Here is a 20,699-nt window from a genome sequence, read left to right as displayed (position 1 = left end):
TATTTACCGTCTTAACCATCTTTAGGTGTACAGCTCTTTTGATATTAAGTATAGTCACATTGTTGTGCAACCATCACCATCATCCATCTTGAGAACTCTTCATCCTGCGAAACTGAAGTTCTGGGCCCACTACGCATTAACTCTCCATTCCCCACTCCCCCTAGCTCCTAGCAACCACATTCTGCTTTCTATATGTATGAATTTGACTATGGTAGATGTCTCATATAAGCAGAATCATACAGTGTTTGCTTTTCGTGACTGTTCTATTTCACTTTGCATCGTGTCCTCAAGGTTCATCCATGGTGTAGCATGTATCAGAATGTCCTCCCTTTCTAAAGCGGAGTAATATTCTACTGCATGTGTGTATCACATCTTGCTTATCCTTTCATCTGCTGATAGACACTTGGGTTGCTTCCACCTGCAGGCTATTGAGAATAATGTTGCTATGAAAATGGGTTTGGAAATGTCTCTTCAAGATACACTGCTTTCAGTTCTTTTTTTTCTCTTTTTTCTCTGAGACAGTCTCACTCTGTTGCCCAGGCTGGAGTGCAGTGGCGCAATCTCTGCTCACTGCAACCCCCACTTCCTGGGTCCGAGTGATTCTCCTGCCTCCGTCTCCCGAGTAGCTGGGATTACAGGTGCACACAACCGCACCTGGTTAGTGTGTGTGTGTGTGTGTGTGTGTGTGTGTGTGTATTTTTAGTAGAGATGAGGTTTTGCCATGTTTGTCAGGCTGGCCTCGAACTCCTGACTTCAGGAGTTCTCTGCCTCCCAAAGTGCTGGGATTACAGGAGTGAGTCACCGCGCCTGACCTCAGTTCTTTGGGGTATGTACCTAGAAGCAAAATTGCTGGACCATGTGGTAATTCTATTTTTACTTTTTCAAGGAATCACTATGCTGTTTTCCACAGCATCTGCACCATTTTTCACTGTTATCAACCATTCACAGGGTTCCAGTTTCCCCACATCCTTGCCAAAACTTGTCATTCTGTTTTGTTTTATGGTAGCCATCCTAATGGGCATGAAGTGACTAGGATCATTTTAAGACCCAAACAGTCACAGGCTTTTTCTTGTTGTTGTTGCCCAGGCTGGAGTACAGTGGTGCAATCACAGTTCACTGCAGCCTCAACCTCCTTGGGCTCCGGTGAACCTCCCACCTCAGCCTCCCAAGGAGCTGGGACTACAGGCACACACCACCACATCCAGCTAATTTTTGCGTATTTTGTAGAGACAGAGTTTTGCCTTGTTGGCCAGGCTAGTCTTGAATTCCTGGGCTCAAGCAATCCACCCGCCCCCAGCCTCCCAAACTGCTAGGATTACAGGCACCCAACCTCTTAGGCTTTGTAGCCCAGGTTTGTGATTTCTTTGGCAGTACAATTCTCTTAAAAACTTAGGTTTCTGGCCAGGCGCAGTGGCTCATCCTGTAATTCCAGCACTTTGGGAGGCTGAGGCGGGCAGATCACCTGAGGTTAGGAGTTCGACACCAGCCTGACCAACAGGGTGAAACCCCACCTGTACTAAATACAAAAAAATTAGCCGGGCTTGGTAGCACATTCCTGTAATCCCAGCTACTTGGGAGGCTGAGGCAGGAGAATCGCTTGAACCCAGAAGGTGGAGGTTGCAATGAGCCGAGATTATGCCATTGCACTCTAGCCTGGGCAACAAGAGCAAAACTCCATCTCAAAAAAAAAACTTAGGTTTCTTATCCAGTTGACTGCAGTTAATGGTACTAAAACCATACCCACAATACTTTTCAATACATTGTTCTTAAGTCTGCTTTTTTCCTTTGGTTCCTATCCCAAAACTGTCACTCTCAATGTAACGGCAATTAGCAAGAATAACAGGTGGCAGAGTTGCACCTCTAATGTGACCTTGGCTCTGAGAGTTTTTACAGGCATTTTTCACTCAAAGCCTTTAAAAAATGCAATCTTGTACTTTAGCTGATTCTAGCCTTGAAGTACTTTAATTGATAAAAAAGAAATTTTTGGCAGGGCGTGGTGGCTCACACCTGTAATCCCAGCACTTTGGGAGGCTGAGGTGGGCAGATCACCTGAGGTCAGGAGTTTGAGACCAGCATGACCAACATGGAGAAACTCCATCTCTACTAAAAATACAAAATTAGCCAGGCATGGTGGCATATGCCTGTAATCCCAGCTACTCAGGAGGCTGAGGCAGGAGAATCGCTTGAACCCGGGAGGCGGAGGTTGCCGTGAGCCAAGATTGTGCCATTGCACTCCAGCCTGCGCAACAGGAGCAAAACTCCGTCTCAAAAAAAAAGAAAAGCATTTTTAAAAAATTGCTGGGAAGGCCACACTCTTCACTTAGTCTTTGCCCTGAAGCATTTTAATGAATTGCTAATTTTAGTATGCTTAGCACCTTTTTAAAGCTCATCTCTTTCTACTTGGGATCCAGAAATGTCAGACTTTTCCACTTCTGCAAGGACCTACATTTCTGAACTTGCTTCCCTTTTATTTCTACTTGTAGGTCAGCCAGTTCATTTCTGAGCTTATCTTTCTCTTGAATATTTTGACAAATGCAGCCAAAGGTGCCCATAGAGTCTGCTTTCCAAGTTACTGCAGTAAAAGTTTTACCAAATGTTTTGCTTTTGTATGACAAGGATTACCAGCTTCCCTGCTGGCTGCCACAACCACTGAGTCACTGCTGCACATTTTGGTTTTGATGACATAAGCACCCTACTTCTGGTACCAATTTCTTTATCAATGAGGATAGGCTGCATTTTGACATAGTAACAAATGAACTCTGAAATACCAGTGGATTAACACAACGAAGGCTTATTTCCTTTAAACAGATTCTGATACTGTGACTTTCCAGAGCAGCTGTCCTCACGCAATGGCTCAGCAGTCCAGTCTGCTTCCATCTTCTGGTCCACCATGTCTACATGCAGTCTCCACAGTTGTTATGGCAGGAGAAAAGAAAATGGAGGGTCATGGATCAGCTCTTCAATGCTGTAGCAGTTTTGAAACATAGCCCCCTAATTATTTGACATTTCTGCTACTGAGAGGTAGGAGTCTCCTCCCCTTGGATGTGGCCTTATGACAAGTAGAATAGAGTGGGAGTGATATTGGAGCAGTTTCTAAGCTCTGGCCTTAGGAATCTTGCAGCGTTTACGTCCTCTTTCTTGGGATACTCATTCTGGGGATCCAGCCACCAGGCTATGAGGAAGCTTAATATACTGTGTAGAGTACCATATGGAAAACTGAGGCCCCGGTCCTGAGCCCCACCTGAGCCCCAACAACAGCCATCACCAACTTGCCAGCCAGGTGGACAAGCCACCTTGGAAGTAAATCTGTCCAGTCCCCTGTTTAGCAACCCAGCTATTGCCAAGTGGAACAGATTTGAGCCTTCTTGCTGAGAATTGCCCAAATTACAGATTTGTTAGTAAAATAATGATTGTTGTAGTTTCAAATCACTAAGTTTTAGGGTGGTTTGTTAGGCAGCAGTAGCAACTGGAACAAATTCTTTGGCCCAGAAGTGACATGCATCACTCTGCTCATAGTTCATTTGCCAGAAGTAACCACAGGGCTTTGCCTAACTCCAAGGGGACTGGTGAAGCACATGGAAATTTAGCGAGCAGTCTATGTCTCTACCACAGGGTTTAAATAAACCCTCTTTGATAAGGTGACACATGAGCAGAGAATAAAGCAGGAAGCTAGCCATGCAGATATCAAGAGAAAAAGCAATAAAAGCACAGAAACAAAAAGTGCAGAGGTTCTGGAGCCTGGAGGTAGGACTTTGCCCAATATCTTTGTTCATTCAAGGAATAGCCAGGAGACCAGTGTGGCTGGAGTGAGGGAGTAGAGGAAGATGAGAGCAAAGAGTAAGGTTGGGAGGAGAAGGCAGTAGATCCTCTAAGGATGCATAGACCACAGTAAGGATTGGTTTCAGATGTCTGTTGCTGCAAAAACAAACCACTTTAGTGTCTGCCAATATTCTGTGGGTTTTTGAGATTCAGTGGAACCGTTCTTGTAGTCATGATGTTATCTGAGGGCGCTCATATGGGCTGGAATATCCAAGACTCACTCACATGATGCTGTCCAGTACAGTAGCTGGTGCCAGCTGTGGGCTGGAGGTTGCCTGGGGCTATCTTCTGGAGCTCCTCCATGTGGCTTGGGCTTCTTTGGCATGGGGACTGGGTCCTAGAGGGAACATCTCACAAGTGAGTGTTCCAAGAGGTGGGAAGAGGAAGAACTGGCACAGCATGACTTCTACCGTATTCTATTGCGGAAAACTGCCCTTGTGTCAGAGGCATTCAAACCAGAGCGACTCCATCTTGAATAGGGGTGGGGTAAAATAAGGCTAAGACCTACTGGGTTGCATTTCCAGAAGGTTAGCATTCTTAGTCACAGGATGAGATAGGATGTCGGCACAAGATACAGGTCGCAAAGATTCTGCTGATGAAACAAGATACAGTTAAAAAAAAAAAAAGCCCATCAAAACCAAGATGGCAATAAAAGTGACTCTGGGTCATCCTCACTGTTGATTATATGCAAATTATAATGCATTAGCATGCTAAAAGACACTCCCACCAGCACCATGACAGTTTACAAATGCCATGGCAACATAGGGAAGTTACCCTCTGGTCTAAAACGGGGAGGAACCCTCCATTCTGGGAAATTTCCACCCCTTTCCCAGAAAACTCATGAATAATCCACCCCTTGTTTAACATATAATCAAGAAATAACTGTAAGTATACTCAGGCTGGAGTGGCACAATCTTGGATCACTGCAACCTCCGCCTCCTGGGTTCAAGCAATTCTCCTGCCTCAGCCTCCCGAGCGAGTAGGCTCTGCCACTCCGGCTATTTTTTTTTTTTCTTTTCAGTAGAGATGGGATTTCACCACGTTGCCCAGGCTGGTCTCAAACTCCTGAGCTCAGGCAGTCCACCTGCCTCAGCCTCACAAAGTGCTAGGATTATAGGCGTGAGCCACTGTACCCGGCCCTATTTACTTATTTTTTGAGACAGGCTCCTGCTCTGTTGCCCAGACTAGAGTTCAGTGCTACAATTACGGCTCACTGCAGTCTTGACCTCCGGGGTTCCAGTGATCCTCCTGCCTCAGCCTCATGAGTAGCTGGGACTAGAGGCATGTGCCACCATGCCTAGCTAACATCATATTATTGTTGGTTGTTCCAAATCTTCACTATTCATTTTTTAAAATTGTAGTAGAATACACATAATAAAATTTACTGTTAGTGATATTTATTACATTTATAACATTTATAACATTCACGATGTTGTTCAATCATCATGACTATCTAGCTCCAAAATAATTTCATCACCCAAAAAGGAAGCTCATTAAGTAAGAACTCCTCATTCCTCCCTTTCCCCAGACCCTGGCAACCACTTATCTGTTTTCTGACTCTATGGATTTGCTAATTCTGAATATTTCACATAAATGGAATCATACCACATGTGGCCTTTTGTATCTGCCTTACCATGCTTTTTAAGCCTTTGCTGACCTAAAATTTTCTCCTTCCTTCCTTCCTCCCTCCCTCCCTCCCTCCCTCCCTCCCTCCCTCTCGTCCTTCCTTCCACAGAGTCTCTCTCTGTCACCCAGGCTGGAGTGCAGTGGCATGATCTTGGCTCACTGCAACCTCTGCTTCAAGTGATTCTACTGCCTCAGCCTCAAGAGTAGCTGGGATTACAGGCATGCACCACCATGTCCGGCTAATTTTTGTATTTTTAGTAGAGACAGAGTTTCACCTTGTTGGCCAGGCTGGTCTCAAACTCCTCACCCCAAGTGATCCACCCACCTCGGCCTCTCAAAGTGCTGGGATCACAGGTGTGAGCCACCATGCCTGGAAAAATTTTCCTATTTCTTAATAGATAATCCATTTTGTTTTTCTCAAAACTAGACAGTTTATCAGGTGTCATGTCTCTCACCTTCCCATCCTACTCACCTATAAACTAATATAAGAATAACAGTAACAATAATCATAATTTGCTGACTTCTAATTTTGTTCCAGGTACTTTGGATAAGTGTCTTATATGCACATCTCATTTCACTCTTTCAACTCCTCTGAGAGGCAAGTACTTAAATTATCTTCATTTTACAGTCAGGGAAACTGAGGCACAGAGTGTTCAAATCATGTAAGCAGTAAGTGGTGGAACCAAGATTCAAATGTAGATCTGCTGGACTCCAGAGTTCAACTTACAGACACTACATTGTGGCTGTTCTTGGTGGACCCCTCCTCTCCTCCCCAGGCTCTCAGAGGATACGGGGTCCCTCCTTTGCTAGTCAGGGCCAGCCCATCCCCCTGTATATTTGACTTCATCTTTTCCCACCACCCCAGAATTTCATCTATCCCTGCTCTGATATCAGGGTCCCCCTCCCCTTCTGTCCATGGTGTGGGGCTCTTTGCACTTCACACACACACACATGCACATACACAGGCACACATACACACACACCCCTTCTCCCAACCACTCCACAAAGTGCCCCTGCCTCCTCACTTTTTTGCCTCCCACATCACCTCTCAACCTACTGTGATCTGGCTACCTCCCCTATCACACCCTAAATTCTCTGGCCAAGATTCCCACTGGCCTCCTTGTTGCCAAATCTAAGTCCTGTTGTCCTGCTATGTGTCTCTTATGCACTTGGCAAGGCTGAACAGGCCCTTCTTGGAAATGTGTTGCTTTGGTTTCTATGACACAATGCACCCCCACTCCAACACACACATACACACATCCCAGATTCTTGCCCCCAGCCACCACCACCCACCATCTCTCTAGATGCTTCTGTGGTTCTTTCTCCTCCTCTGACCTCTTCAAATGTAGTATGGCAGTTTTAAAACATGTCCATAACTTTTTTTTTTGAGATACAGTCTCACTTTGTTGCCCGAGCTGGAGTATAGTGGTGCGATCAGACGCATGCCACCATGCTCAGCCAATTTTTTTTAACTTTTAAGTTTTTTAAAGAGATAGGGTCTCCCTATGTTGACCAAGCTGGTCTTGAGCTCCTGGGCTCAAGCAATCCTCCCGTCTTGGCCTCCCAAAGTGCTAGGATTACAGACTTGAGCCATGGTGCCCAACAGTGTCTATAAATTATTTGAGACTCCTCCCACTGAGTGGCAGAGTCTGTGTTTCTTCCCCTTGAATCTGAGCCAAACTTAGCGACTCAGACTACAGTACAAATGATTCTATGGTGACTTGTGAGGCTGGGTCATAAGGGCAATGTGGCCTGACTCATGGGAGTCCTGAGCTACAGAGTGTAAGAGGTGTCAACACTCTGAGGTGCCATGCTGTGAGGAAGCCCAACTTGCTCACACAGAGAGACCACAGGAAGAGGCCTTGAGGCTATATGAAGAGAGAGATGCTTGGCCAGCTCCCAGCTGCTCCAGCTCCCCACTGCTCCGGCTTCCACTGTAATCACAAAAGAGACACCAAGGCAGAACCACCCAGATGAGCCCTTCCCAAACTCCTGACCCACAGAAACTGTGAAAGATGATAAAATAATTGTCTTTGGAGTGGTGTGTTATGCAGCCATAGACAGTCAAACAGGCATCTTAATCTGCTTGGGCTACTATAACAGCTTAACATGGAGTGGGTGGCTTGACAACACACATTTATTCCTCAGGTCTGCAGAGTGAAGAGTCTTAGATCAAGGTGCTGGCAAATTCCATTCTGCTGGCAGCCAAGGGCCTTACTTGTGTATATAACGGCCATCCTATTGTAGCCCCACATGGCACAGAGAAGAGAAGAAGCAAGCTCTCGAGTCTCCTCTTATCAGGGCTGTAATCCCTCCCAAAGGCCCACTTCCAAATACCATCACCTTGGGACTTCAGCATATGAATTTGAGGGAAATACAAACATTCAGCCTGCAGCAGAGGGCTTCCTCGGAGCTCTGACCTGAGCACACTTCATCTCAATGTCATTGTTCTTGCCAGCTCTACATCCACTGCTCTTTCTTTTCTTTTCTTTTTTTTTTTTTTTTTTTTTTTTTTGAGACAGAGTCTCACTCTATCACCCAGGCTGGAGTGCAGTGGCACGATCTTGGCTCACTGCAACCTCCACCTCCCGGGTTCAAGTGATTCTCCTGCCTCAGCCTCCTGAGTAGCTAGGACTACAGGCGCATGCCACCACCCCTGGCTGATTTTTGTATTTTTTGTAGAGACAGAGTTTCACCATGTTGGTAAGGCTGGTCTCAAATTCCTGACCTCGTGATCCGCCTGCCTCAGCCTCCCAAAGTGCTGGGATTACAGGCATGAACCACTGCGCCTGGCCCCATTGCCCTTGCTTACAGTAACAGTATTTCAATTTCCCTTTAGGGAACCTCTTCAAGCAGGCTGTCAGTCCAAGAGGTTTCTCTGGGTTAACCACTGCCAGCCACCCAAAGGGTGAGCAAGTAACCAGCCAATCAGAGATACTCCAGTGGGTTCAGTAAATGACATATTACCCAACTGGGGCGAAGGGAATCAATATCAGGGCTTTTCCTGGGACTATAGGGAGAGAGAGATTCTTTTCCCAGCAGTTAAATTTAAAGTCTGTGGCCATTTTGCCACCATATAGGGAAAATCTTCTGACACTGAAGCCAACACAGATGAGGGAAGAGCCAAGAAATAAAAGAGAAAGATCCTGAGCATCTGGATACAGCCATGCCTAAAGCCAGTGTCCCTTGACTTCTCAATTATGTGAGCCTTTATATTCCCTTTGCTTAAAGCCAGTTCAAGTTTAAAACTGCCATTTGCAGTGAGAACAATTCCCTATGCTGTATCTAAGGCCAAGACCTTGCCCCTGACTCTCGGCCAGTATGTCCTGTACAGTGCCATTCAGCTCTGCCAAAAGCTAAGGGCATCAACTTCTCCACAGCTTGGCTTTCCTTCATCTATTTTACATCTCTGTTAATGGGAGCATCACCCACCTGACCTATAAACAGAACACTGGGCCTCTATCCTCTCTCTCTCTCTCTCTCTCTCTCTCTCCCTCTCAATCCCTCTCACTTACCTTACTTCTTAGTAACCAAGAAGTTCTGCCAACTTAACTTTATGGACATTGTTCAGACCCGCACCCTCCTTTCCATTTCTCCTGCCCACTCCAATCCTTCATTATTTCTCACCTAAATTTTTACAAAGTCAATAGATAACTAACATAGACGTATATAGTAAAAAGTGAATTTCGGCCGGGCGCAGTGGCTCATGCCTGTAATCCCAGCACTTTGGGAGACCGAGGCAGGCAGCTTATGAGGTCAGAAGATAGAGACCATCCTGGCCAACATGGTGAAACCCCGTCTCTACTAAAAAATACAAAAAACTAGCCGGGTGAGGTGGCGGGCGCCTGTAGTCCCAGCTACTCGAGAGGCTGAGCCAGGAGAGTGGCGTAAACCCGGGAGGGGGAGCTTGCAGTGAGCTGAGATCCGGCCACTGCACTCCAGCCTGGTGACAGAGCAAGATTCCATCTCAAAAAAAAAAAAAAAAAGCAAACTACAGTTACCCTCCCCCAAGGCATCTACTGTTACCTCTTTCTTGTCTATTTTCCCAGAAGTTCTCTATATGTGCCATCTTTTTGAGAATTTCAAATGGAGGCATACTATCAAGACTTTTCAGAACACTGCATTTTTCTTCTCTTGAAGTTTGATTAATATAAATAACTACAGCACTAATTTCTTCTTTTTAATGAGTGCATAGTATTCCACAGAGATATAATGTATATAACTTGTCTTCCATTGATGGATATTTAAGTTGTGTTCCAGTTATCCGTTAGCACAGAACAAAACCCCCAAACCTAGTGGTATAACACAACCACCACTTGATTATCCTTGTGGGTTCTGTGTGTCAGGAATTCAGGCAGGGCACAATGGGGCCAGCTTGTTTCTACTCTGCAATGTTTGAGGCTTCAGCTAGGAAGATTTGAAGGCTGAAGCTGATTCAGTGACTGACCACTGGAATCATCTGGTTCTTCTTCTTCTTTTTTTTAGACGGAGTTTTGCTCTTGTTGCCCAGGCTGGAGTGCAATGGCACGATGTCAGCTCACTGCAATCTCTGGGTTCAAGCGATTCTCCTGCCTCACCCTCCCTAGTAGCTGGGATGACAGGTGCATGCCACCACGCCTGGCTATTTTAGTATTTTTAGTAGAGATGGGGTTTCACCATGTTGGCCAGGCTGGTCTCGAACTCCTGAACTCAGGTGATCCATCCGCCTTGGCCTCCCAAAATGCTGGGATTACAGGTGTGAGCCACCATGCCCTGCCTCTTCTGGTTCTTCTTCACTCACTTCTCTTGTGCTTGAACTGGGATGACTCAATGCTAAGCTTAGCTGGGACTATGGTGCCTTCAAGTGGCCTCTCCTGATGGTCTTGGCATCCTCACAGCATGGCAGCCTCTGGGTAGACATGGAGCCCTAGGTAGGCATGGTGCCTCAGGGCTCCAAAAGCTAGAGTTCTAGCAGAAGTTGTGCGTCCTTTTATGTCCTGGCCTTGGAAGTCAGAGCGTTACTTCCACCATACTCCATTGGTTGAAGCAGTCATCAGCTCACCCAAGATTCAGAGAGGGTACAAGGATCCCACCTCTCTATAGAGGAATGCGAAAGAATTGGTAGCTGTATTTTAAACCCACCACAGGTTGTCTCCAATCTGTTGCTATTCCTGTAGTTCATTTTACAGTCTAACATCTCTTGAATCTCTTCATTTCTCTGCACCAGGCCAAGATGCTGTCATCTCTGATCTCTTCACTGATCTCTTGCTATCACTCTTGTGCTCAACATACTGTTCTCCTGACAGCAGCCAGATGTCTTTTCAGAATGAAAGTCAGATCACATCCCACCCCTCTTTATAACCCTTCCATGGCTCCCCACTACCCTTGGGTTGAAGCTCAAACTCCTTACCTTGGCTTATGAGGCCCCACGAGGTCTCACTTCTGCCTGCCTCTCCAATGCCATCTCCTGTCACCATTTGGGGCCTTTAGTTTTGAGCTGCAAGAGTTCCACCCACCACACACACACACACACACATACACACACACACACACTCTTAAATGAATAAGTATTAAATAGAACATACAAAGCGCTTAAACACTTTGCACATAATGAGCATAATATGTTTGCTACTATTATTAGACTGTGTTCACTAAATATTTACTGGGCTGCCTACTCAGTGCCAAGCACTATGGGAGGCTCACAGATACAACATGAACAAGAAATATGTGGCCTTGACCAGACGTGGTGTCTCATGCTTATAATCCCAGCACTTTGGGAGGCTGAGGCAGGTGGATCACTTGAGCTCAGGAGTTCAAGACCAGCTTGGGCATCATGGTGAAACCCTGTCTCTACTAAAAATACAAAAAAATTAGCTGGGCGTGATGGTGCAAGCCTGTAGTCCCAACTCCTCAGGTGACTGAGGTGGGAGGATCACCTGAGCCTTGGGATATCAAGGCTGCAGTGAGCTGTGATCATGCCACTGCACTCCAACCTGGGCAACAGATTTAAAAAATTTTTTTAAAAAGAAAAAGAAAAGCTAAAAAGGAAGATGTGGCCCTATCTTGCAGAGCTCATTCATCTGTGTGTCCCCAGCCCCTAGCACAAGGAGAAACAGAATGGATGCTCAAGACACGAAGGCATGTTTGTGCAAGGGTGCCTGATGATGGTTGGAGGGGCACAATGACTTTGCCAAGATCACACAGCAAATGTGGGGCAAAACCAAAGCTGACAGCTCATGACAGGGCGTGAAGTAGATGCAACTGACTGGCACAGGCTGGCTCTCCAGGGAGATGGGCAGTGGGCACACATTGCCCAGGGCAGAACTGGGGCTAGCCCCTAGTCCTCCACCCAAACTCCCTTCTCAAGGTACAAGGGCTGATCCTGTACCAGGGAGGGGTAGGGACTCAAACAGGAAAAGAGAAAGAAAGGATGGGGACAGAGTGAGAAGTGAGGACTTCAGAGAGATTAGGGGCTCCCAAGGCAAGTGGAGCCCAGAGAGAGTTGGGAACCTGTGAAGAGGGCAGGGGCTCGGCGAGGAGATGCCGGTTTATATACTGGGGTGGGGGCTCCATAAGGGGTATGGAGACCTAGAGAAGGGACTGACGGTACAGCGAGGAGATGAAGGCTCAGTGAGGGGATGGGTCTTCCATGAAAGGGGTGGGGAACTGCGGGAGTGATGGGAGCTTCGGTAAGGAGTTTGAGGGACTGCATTAGGGGTTGGGACCCAGGGAGTCCGAGGGGTCTCTGTGAGGGACCTGGGGTGTCGGAGCGAGAAGGGAACTCTGCAAGGGGACAGGAGCTGGAGGAGCTGCAGCGGGCCGCTATCTGCAGAACCAGTCCCTGAGATGGGCCGGCGCCCCCCTCCCCCGCCCCTATGTCACCCCCGCCCCGAACTGCGGCGCAGGCGCGAACCGAACCCGCTTTTGCTAGGCTCCCGCTCCGGCTCCCGCTTGCTCGGCGGAGACTGCAGGCAGAGAGGTGAGCTTAGCCCTGCTCTACGCCCGACCAGACCCCAGCCCCATCCCCTGGAGAATCCCCGCGCTCTGCCTGCATCCTCAGCCCAGGCTGTGTCCCGCCTGGGACGGGACCGCTGCGCCTGAGCCTAGGGTTTGGGAGGTGGGGATCCCAGGGAAGTAGCAGGGGGCAGAGATAGCACCAGCTCCATCGCCCCTGGACACCTCAGGGTTGATAGGCTGGGCAGAGACTTCAAAGGACACCCCCCAACCCCACCAACACTTCAAACCAAAAACCCATTCCTACCCGTCTCTGCCTCAGTTTCTCTCTAGGGAAAAGGACGCAGTTAGTGTGGACCAGGGGATCGATGGTCCTGTCAGAAAGAGTGGTGCGGGTGCAGGTGGAGAAGGGGAGGGGGGAAATGGCCTGATTTCCCCGACCAACACCCCCCACTCCTCCCCCTTCGGGAGGACGCCCTTCTCCCCCGCCTGGGCAGCGCTGGACGCTGTAGTGGGCGAGTCTGAGGGTCTGGGAAGGAGAACTGAATGAGGCCGTGCAGAGGCAACAGATTCCATCCATCTTCGGCCCCTGGCTCCTGTCACCTTTGCCTATGCCTCCCACCCCTCGCCTCCTCCCTCCGCCGCCGTCTCCCCATGGCGGACAACGCAGCCCCCTCCTCTTCCCGCTCCCTTCCCACCAAGCTCCTCCTGGCTCCCGGCTAGGGACACCTCCCTAGCGGTTCCCATGGCAACGCTCGTCCCGGTTACCTGCGCCCCGCCCCCCGCCAGCTAGACCTACTCCCTGCAACCCTAAAACGTGAGGGGGAGGGGCCAGGCCGAGGGGGAGGCACCGTCAAGGTCACCTTCCTTCTCCAGTACCAGCAGGACTGAGTGATTACATCTATTTGGAGTAGGGGAAGCGGTGAATTGGAGGGGAGGAGTCGACCCAGGCCAACAGTCCCGAAGCCCCCTCCACACCTCCTCACCTGCGGTCTTTAATAATGGTCTCCGCACTGAGGCTCCTACAGTCCCCCAGGCCCCATTTATTCTCCCCACCTGGACCTCCCCAGCGCCTCGGGGAGGGTACAGCGCTGGCCGCACCCCTCCTCACAGCCCGCCCCGCCCACCTCCTCCGGTGAGCCCTCCTCTCCAGACCTCTCGCCCTCCTCCGAGGGTCTGTCGCTTTTAGTGTCTGCCTTTTCCCTTTCTCTGTCATGGCTGCTGTTATTGTTGTTGTTTTTCCTCCTTTTCTTCCCCGCTCTTCTTTTCCCTGAATTGTAAGTGAGGAGGGTGTAAAGCCACTATTTATGGACAGGCTTTCTTGACAGCAATCTTGTGTGCCGTGTGCTCCAAGCAGAACCTCCAACCGTGGTGTGTGTGTGTGTGTGTGTGTGTGTGTGTGTGTGTGTGTGTGTGTGTGTGTATGTCGTACCTATCTAGTTATGTCTCAGTATGCTTTGTGAGCATGTGTCTGCGTGTTTCTCTGAGCTGTTTCGGTGAGTTTCTCTATGCAGGGATTTGAGGACCACATCTGATTGGAAGTGAGAGGGACTGTCAGGACCTTTATCTTACCCTTTGGAACAAGCACATTGTTTCATTTTGTAGGATGCTGCTAATTAAGGCTGAGGGCCATCATGGAGACTGGGGTAGAAGCCCAGTCCTCCCCCAGCACCTCCTGGCTTTGGTTTGGGCCAAACCTGTATATGGATACACAAGTACCTTCCATTCCCAAGATCTGTGTCCACTTTTGTGAAAAAAGAGGGAGGGGTTATTTGATAGATTTATCTGGAAATCTAACAGCCCTTAAGCCTAAAAGCCTCTAATCCTGAGGGCCCCTGACTTTCACTTCCTGTGGAGTCAAAATTCACTGGAATCTGGAGGCTTTCGGGGGCAGTCCTGGGGAGGACATTTTACAGCCTTGCAGCTTGGGAACTCCAGCCCAAATGTCAGCCATGACAATTACCCGCCAGGAGGCGGTCTGAAGGAGAGTGGAGGATGAGGTGCTCTCACTCCAGACGTGGAGCCTAAAAAGTTCAAGATGGAAGTAATAACAAAAAAAGTACAGTACTAATCACAACAGCTACCATTTCTCAGCATCAGACACAATAACTGTATGAAACAAGTATGATTATTAGGTCTGTTTTACAGATGAGGAAACTGAGACTCAGAAAGGTGGAAGCACTTATCTAAGGTCACACATCCAGGAAGCAGTGTGTCCACGACTCCAGTCCAAGTGGTTAGGCTCCAGAGCCCACAGTCCCAGGTACTGGGTGGCCTCCAGGGTAAACATGCACATTTATTGACGCCTCCAGTTGCCAGGCACTGGGCTAAGCCCTTCAGTGCATTGGCTCATTCGCGTTGTGCTTCGGGAAGGACAGGCTGGGATTCCAAAAGGCCAGACTGTGCTATGAGTGTAGGGTGTCTCAAGTGGGAGGAGAAGCGGGTGGGGCATAAAGATTTGGGGGGACTTATGAAGGTCACCATGAGCAGCTCCCACTAATCCCTCCCTCTGTCAGCTGCACCTTACCTGCTCCACAAGGATCCATGATGCCGAGCTGCAATCGTTTCTGCAGCTGCAGCCGCGGCCCCAACGTGGAGGATGGCAAGTGGTATGGGGTCCGCTCCTACCTGCACCTCTTCTATGAGGACTGTGCAGGCACTGCTCTCAGCGATGACCCTGAGGGACCTCCGGTCCTGTGCTCCCGCCGGCCCTGGCCCTCACTGTGTTGGAAGGTAAGGCCAGATGAGCAACTCCTGTGATTCCTCTGCCTTGATGGAGGAAATGAGGCTGAATTTGAGGCCCAGAGGAAAAAAGAAGAGATAGCCTAGTAGTTAGGAGTCTTGCACATTCAAGCAACAGAAAATCCAATTCAAATGGGTTTAAATAATGAAGGGAGCCTTCATTGTATTTGTATTTACATGCAAATTATTTACATAATTATTTACATATTTATTGTATGTAAATAATTACAGGTGCAATGGCTCATGCCTGTAATCTCAGTACTTTGGGAGGCTGAGGTGGGCAGATCACCTGAGGTCTAGAGTTCAACAGCAGCCCTGTCAACATAGCAAAACCCTGTCTCTACTAAAAATACAAAAATGGGCTGGGTGCAGTAGCTCACGCCTGTAATCCCAGCACTTTGGGAGGCTGAGGCTGGCGAATCTCGAGGTCATGAGTTCGAGACCAGCCTGGCCAACATGGTGAAACCCCGTCTCTACTAAAAATACAAAAATTAGCCAGGCACGGTGGCGGGTGCCTGTAATCCCAGCTACTCAGGAGGCTGAGGCAGGAGAATCGCTTGAAACCGGACGGCGGAAGTTGCAATGAGCTGAGATCTAGCCATTGCACTCCAGCCTGGGCGACAGAGCAAAACTCCCTCTAAAAAAAAAAAAAGAAAAGAAAAATGAGCTGGGTATGGTGGCAGGCGCCTGTAATCCCAGTTACTTTGGAAGCTGAGGCAGGAGAATCACTTGAACCCAGGAGGCAGAGGTTGCAGTGAGCCAAGATCACACCATTGCACTCCAACTGGGTGACAGAGCAAGACTCTGTCTCAAAAAAAAAAAAAAAAAAAAAAAGAAGATGGGAAAACGTTGCTCAGTTTTTAGAAGAGACCCAAGGTTGCATACTTTCAGGCAAAGTTTGATCCAGTAGTTCAACCCTTTATACCACGGACTTTGCAAGTTTTCTTAGTCTTCAGCCTCCTCATGGTGCCCCCACCCTGGTAGCCTGTTAGCTTCAGACTCTCCCATGTTCCCCAAATGGCCACTACTGTGTGGACCCTCAGATCTTCACTCCACACCATCTAAGGGAAGTCAGCATGTCCTGTGGTATTTCCTTCAGAAAAGAAAATAGCCTATAATCCCATCACTTTGGGAGGCCAAGGTGGGTGGATCACCTGAGGTCAGGAGTTCGAGACCAGCCTAGCCAGCGTGGTGAAACCTCATCTCTACTAGAAATGCAAAAATTAGCTGGGTGGTGATGGGCGCCTGTAATCCCAGCTACTCTGGAGGCTGAGGCAGGAGATTCACTAGAACCCAGGAGACAGCGGTTGCAGTGAGCAGAGATTGTGCCATTGCACTCCAGCCTGCGCAACAAGAGTGAAATTCTGTCTCAAAAAAGAAAAAGAAAAATGGCCAGGGGTACTAGCTCACACCTATAATCCCAGCACTTTGAGAGGCTGAGGCGGGAGGATTGCAAGCAGCCCAGGAATTCAAGATCAGCCTGGGCAACATAGTGAGACTTCATCTCTACTAAAAATAAAAAATTAGCTGGATGTAGTGGCGCAGGCCTGTGATGCCAACTACTCAAGAGGCTGAGCCAGGAGGATTGCTTGCACCCAGGAGGTAGAGGCTGCAGTGAGCCATGATTGTGCCACTGCACTCCAGCCTGGGCAACAGAGTGAGACTCTGTTAAGAAAAAAAAAAAGAAAAGAGAGAAAAAAGGAAGAGAGAAAGCAAAATAGCAAGACATTAAAAACTTATTACCATTTACCTTAGCACCAAAAAAGAGAGAAATACTTAGGTGTAAATCTAACAAAATATCTGCAATATGAAAAGAACTACAAAACTCAAAAGATATCAAATAACTAAATAAATGGAGAAATAGTTCATGTCCGTGGATTGGAATAGTCAATATTGTCAAGATGTTAGTTCTTCTCAACCTGATCTTTGATTCAATGCAATGCCAATCAAAACCCCAGCAAGTTATTTTGTGGACATCAACAAACTGACTCTATAGTTTATATGGAGAGGTAAAAGATTCAGAATAGCCAGAAATTTAAAACACCATTTATAAGAAACAATGCTTTTCATTTCCAGAAGTCCCGACAAGCATTGCATTGGCTCTCATTGGGTCACTTGCCAGCCTTGAACTAATTACTATGGTTAAGAGATGGACTGTGCTGACTGGTAGGAAGTGAGATTCAACTCACTTAAATCTTACTGTGGTTTCCCAGTGGTAGACTGGAGTACCTTGCCAGGGCAGCAAAAAAATGTGAAGAATTGATGTCTGTAACAGCCAAGGAGACTAGTCAGCCAGGGTGCACCAATGGGTCAAGGTGCAGAGGTGGCAATGTGCTGAGTCCCTGCTATGGGCATAGCTCTTTGCTAAATACTCTCGGGAGACTGAGGCAGAGGGTCCCTCCTTCTGCTTTCAAAGGACTTCACTCTAGTGAGGAGGTAAAGTGCCAACTTGTGCAGAGAGACCAACTTACATAACTTCAGGTCAGGTCTGTAGAGAACACGAGGAGAGGCCGGGCGCGGTGGCTCAAGCCTGTAATCCCAGCACTTTGGGAGGCCGAGACGGGCGGATCACAAGGTCAGGAGATCGAGACCATCCTGGCTAACATGGTGAAACCCCGTCTCTACTAAAAAAATATATATAAAAAACTAGCCGGGTGAGGTGGCGGCTGCCTGTAGTCCCAGCTACTCAGGAGGCTGAGGCAGGAGAATGGCGTAAAAAACCCGGGAGGCGGAGCTTGCAGTGAGCTGAGATCTGGCCACTGCAGTCCAGCCTGGGCGACCGAGCGAGACTCCGTCTCAAAAAAAAAAAAAAAAAAAAAAAAAAGAGAGAACACGAGGAGAGGAAATGATCAAGGAAGACTTCCAAGGAAAGGTTAGTGTGTATTTAAAATTTTTAAGCATCTTATTGCCAGGTACTGTGCTAGGCTCTTGGGAACACAGAATTTAAGACACGAGGTCCCTGTCCTTGAGGAACTCTTTTAGCTGTGGTTTATTTAGTCATTCAGCAAACATTTATTCAGCCTTTGCTCTGTACCAGCACGTGCTAGGCACAGAAGACTCCTAGTGAGCCAAAACAGGCACAGTCTCTGCTCTCATGGGGCTCTCAGTACTGCGGGAGAGGCAGACATCACTTACATGGCAACCAAAATACATGTCCAAGTGTGTTCAATGATAAGTGTATTGAAGAATGAATAGGCACAGAGTCTGCCCAGAGTAAAGCAAGGGACCCAACTCAGTCCAGGGATCTCCTCCCTGAGGAGGTGAGGTTTGAGATGAGATCTAATGGTGCATAGGAGTTAACCTAGTAGAGACAGGGAAGGTAGAAAGCACAAGGAGATGAATTGGGATGGAGGGAAATGCAGGGTTGGCCGGAAAAACCCACTGCTAGGTGGGAGCTGGGCAGGAAATTAAGAGGCCTCAGGATTCCAAATAGAACATGACAGTTTATGCCTCCTTTCAGTTAGACCCTAGCAGTGTGCTCTGTGATTCCAATCTCCTAAGGATGGATAGAGTGGTCACCCTTAAGTCTGGTGAGGATCCAAGGAGATCCCTTGGTCAGAGGCCCCTGGCTGACCCTGACTGCTTCCTGGTCTGTCTGCTTCTCCCCAGATCAGCCTGTCCTCGGGGACCCTGCTTCTGCTGCTGGGTGTGGCGGCTCTGACCACTGGCTATGCAGTGCCCCCCAAGCTGGAGGGCATCGGTGAGGGTGAGTTCCTGGTGTTGGATCAGCGGGCAGCCGACTACAACCAGGCCCTGGGCACCTGTCGCCTGGCAGGCATAGCGCTCTGTGTGGCGGCTGGGGTTCTGCTCGCCATCTGCCTCTTCTGGGCCATGACAGGCTGGCTGAGCCAGGACACCAAGGCAGAGCCCTTGGACCCCGAAGCTGACAGCCACGTGGAGGTCTTCGGGGATGAGCCAGAGCAGCAGCTGTCCCCCATCTTCCGCAATGCCAGTGGCCAGCCATGGTTCTCGCCACCCGCCAGCCCCTTTGGGCAATCTTCTGTGCAGACTATCCAGCCCAAGAGGGACTCCTGAGCTGCCCACATGGTCTAAGGAGGAGCCAGATGTGGGTCCTGGATCCTTCCCCCTTCTCACCACAACCCCTTCTCAGTGTTTCCCCGACTTCTCCCTTTTAGCAGGGTCCTTTTAGAGCCCAAATCCAGGTCAAGTCTGGCGCTCAAATCCCAGTGCTCCCTCCCCAAGGTTGGGGCCCCAGCTCTTCCAAGATGCCAACCTTCCTCAAGTCTTCCCAAAACTTCCTACCCACACCCTCTTCCCAAGGCCCTTAGGGGCAGAAAACATCTCCTTCAGCCCGTCCCCACTCCTTCCTCTGCATGACCTTGGGCAAGCCCCTTGCCCTTTCAAACGATCAGCTCCTGCCTCTCTGCCATGAGGGCTTTGGATCGGATTCCTCTTCTTGCCAGGCTGAGGACACGCACTGCCCTCCATAGACACAGATGAAGGGGTGGGGGTCATTCAGCTCGAATGGGTCCCAGATGCTCACTTGGACTTTCCCTGCAGGATGTATGAAGATGTATGCCTCTCACAGTGTGTCTTCTACCTGCATTTTGGCATCAGAGCCCCCCAGCCCACCCACCATAGGCAATTACTAGCCCCAGTTGATAGGTGAGGTGGGTGAAGGAGGCTGGAGGTGACAGTGTCCAAGGTCACACAACAAAGCAGCATGCAGGAACTAGAAACACATCTTCAGCCTCCTCCTGGTCCAGCTCTTGTGCTACAGGTGGGGCAGAGCCAGCCCCACACCTTCCTGGTTCCCTGAGTGTCCTCAGGGTGGAGGACAGGTTTGGCCCAGAAAGACTAGCCAGAGGCCTGATGTTCCCAGGTGGTTCTGGATATTCTTTGGATACGGATTTAAATGGCCTCTAAGAGCCGGGGGTAGGGGGCAGGAATAGCGGGTTGTCTTTGCCCCTCAAAGTCCACCTATCTAGAAACCAAGCCCACAAGCCTTGGCCGTGAGCCTGATAATAAATGTGCCCTCTCAGAGGCACCAGCCCCTCCCTCGCCAGCCGGAGGCGTCATCTCTCTTCTGTACCACTAGAGGGAGCTCCGATACGGCTGGAAAGCAGTACTCAAGGCTCTCGCCCACTCCCCTCCCTAACTTACCTTCAGTCTCCACCAGCCTGAAGGCCTCCTGGGGGATCCTCAGGCCGCCCCCACCAGGGCACACCCTACTGTCCTTGTGCCTCACGCCCCCTCCTCATCCTGCACCCCTTCCATCCCGCCTTCCCTTTCAATAAACAGTTGGGATGGATACTGACTTTGTTTCCTTTCTCCCTGGCCACTGGGGTGTGGGGAGGAGAAAGACAGACTCTTAAGAGCACCTACTGTGTGCTGGGCACGACCCATTATTTCTCATTTGCTCCTCAGAATAATCTGTTGAGAAAATAACTGGTCTCCTTCTTCTTCTTTTTTTTTTTTTTTTTTTTTTTTTTTTAAGTAGAGACGGGGGTTTCACCGTGTTAGCCAGGATGGTCTCAATCTCTTGACCTCATGATCCACCCGCCTCGGCCTCCCAAAGTGCTGGGATTACAGGTGTGAGCCACCGCGCCCGGCTTTTT

General features: G+C 48.9%; 1 protein-coding gene across 6 annotated transcripts; it reads left to right on the top strand.

Annotated features, from left to right (window-relative positions):
- Positions 1-12,375: 12,375 nt before the first annotated feature.
- On the top strand, positions 12,376-20,398 carry NRSN2 (neurensin 2). 6 transcript variants are annotated; one of them, XM_030915114.1, is made up of 5 exons: positions 12,382-12,403; positions 12,701-12,779; positions 14,527-14,641; positions 14,895-15,111; positions 18,730-20,398. In XM_030915114.1, exons 4-5 carry the CDS (start codon positions 14,923-14,925, stop codon positions 19,153-19,155), a joined length of 615 nt encoding a protein of 204 aa, XP_030770974.1. In that variant the 5' UTR covers positions 12,382-12,403; positions 12,701-12,779; positions 14,527-14,641; positions 14,895-14,922; the 3' UTR covers positions 19,156-20,398. The 6 variants fall into 6 exon arrangements, 5 of the variants coding, with proteins under 5 accessions (XP_030770974.1, XP_030770975.1, XP_030770973.1 ...); XM_030915115.1 differs by lacking the exon at positions 12,701-12,779; XM_030915113.1 differs by lacking the exon at positions 12,701-12,779 and having other exon boundaries at positions 12,385-12,403; positions 14,918-15,111.
- Positions 20,399-20,699: the final 301 nt, after the last annotated feature.

Source organism: Rhinopithecus roxellana, chromosome 13, assembly GCF_007565055.1.
Source record: "Rhinopithecus roxellana isolate Shanxi Qingling chromosome 13, ASM756505v1, whole genome shotgun sequence".
Lineage (NCBI taxonomy): Eukaryota > Metazoa > Chordata > Mammalia > Primates > Cercopithecidae > Rhinopithecus > Rhinopithecus roxellana.
This window is presented reverse-complemented; position numbering and strand designations above follow the sequence as displayed.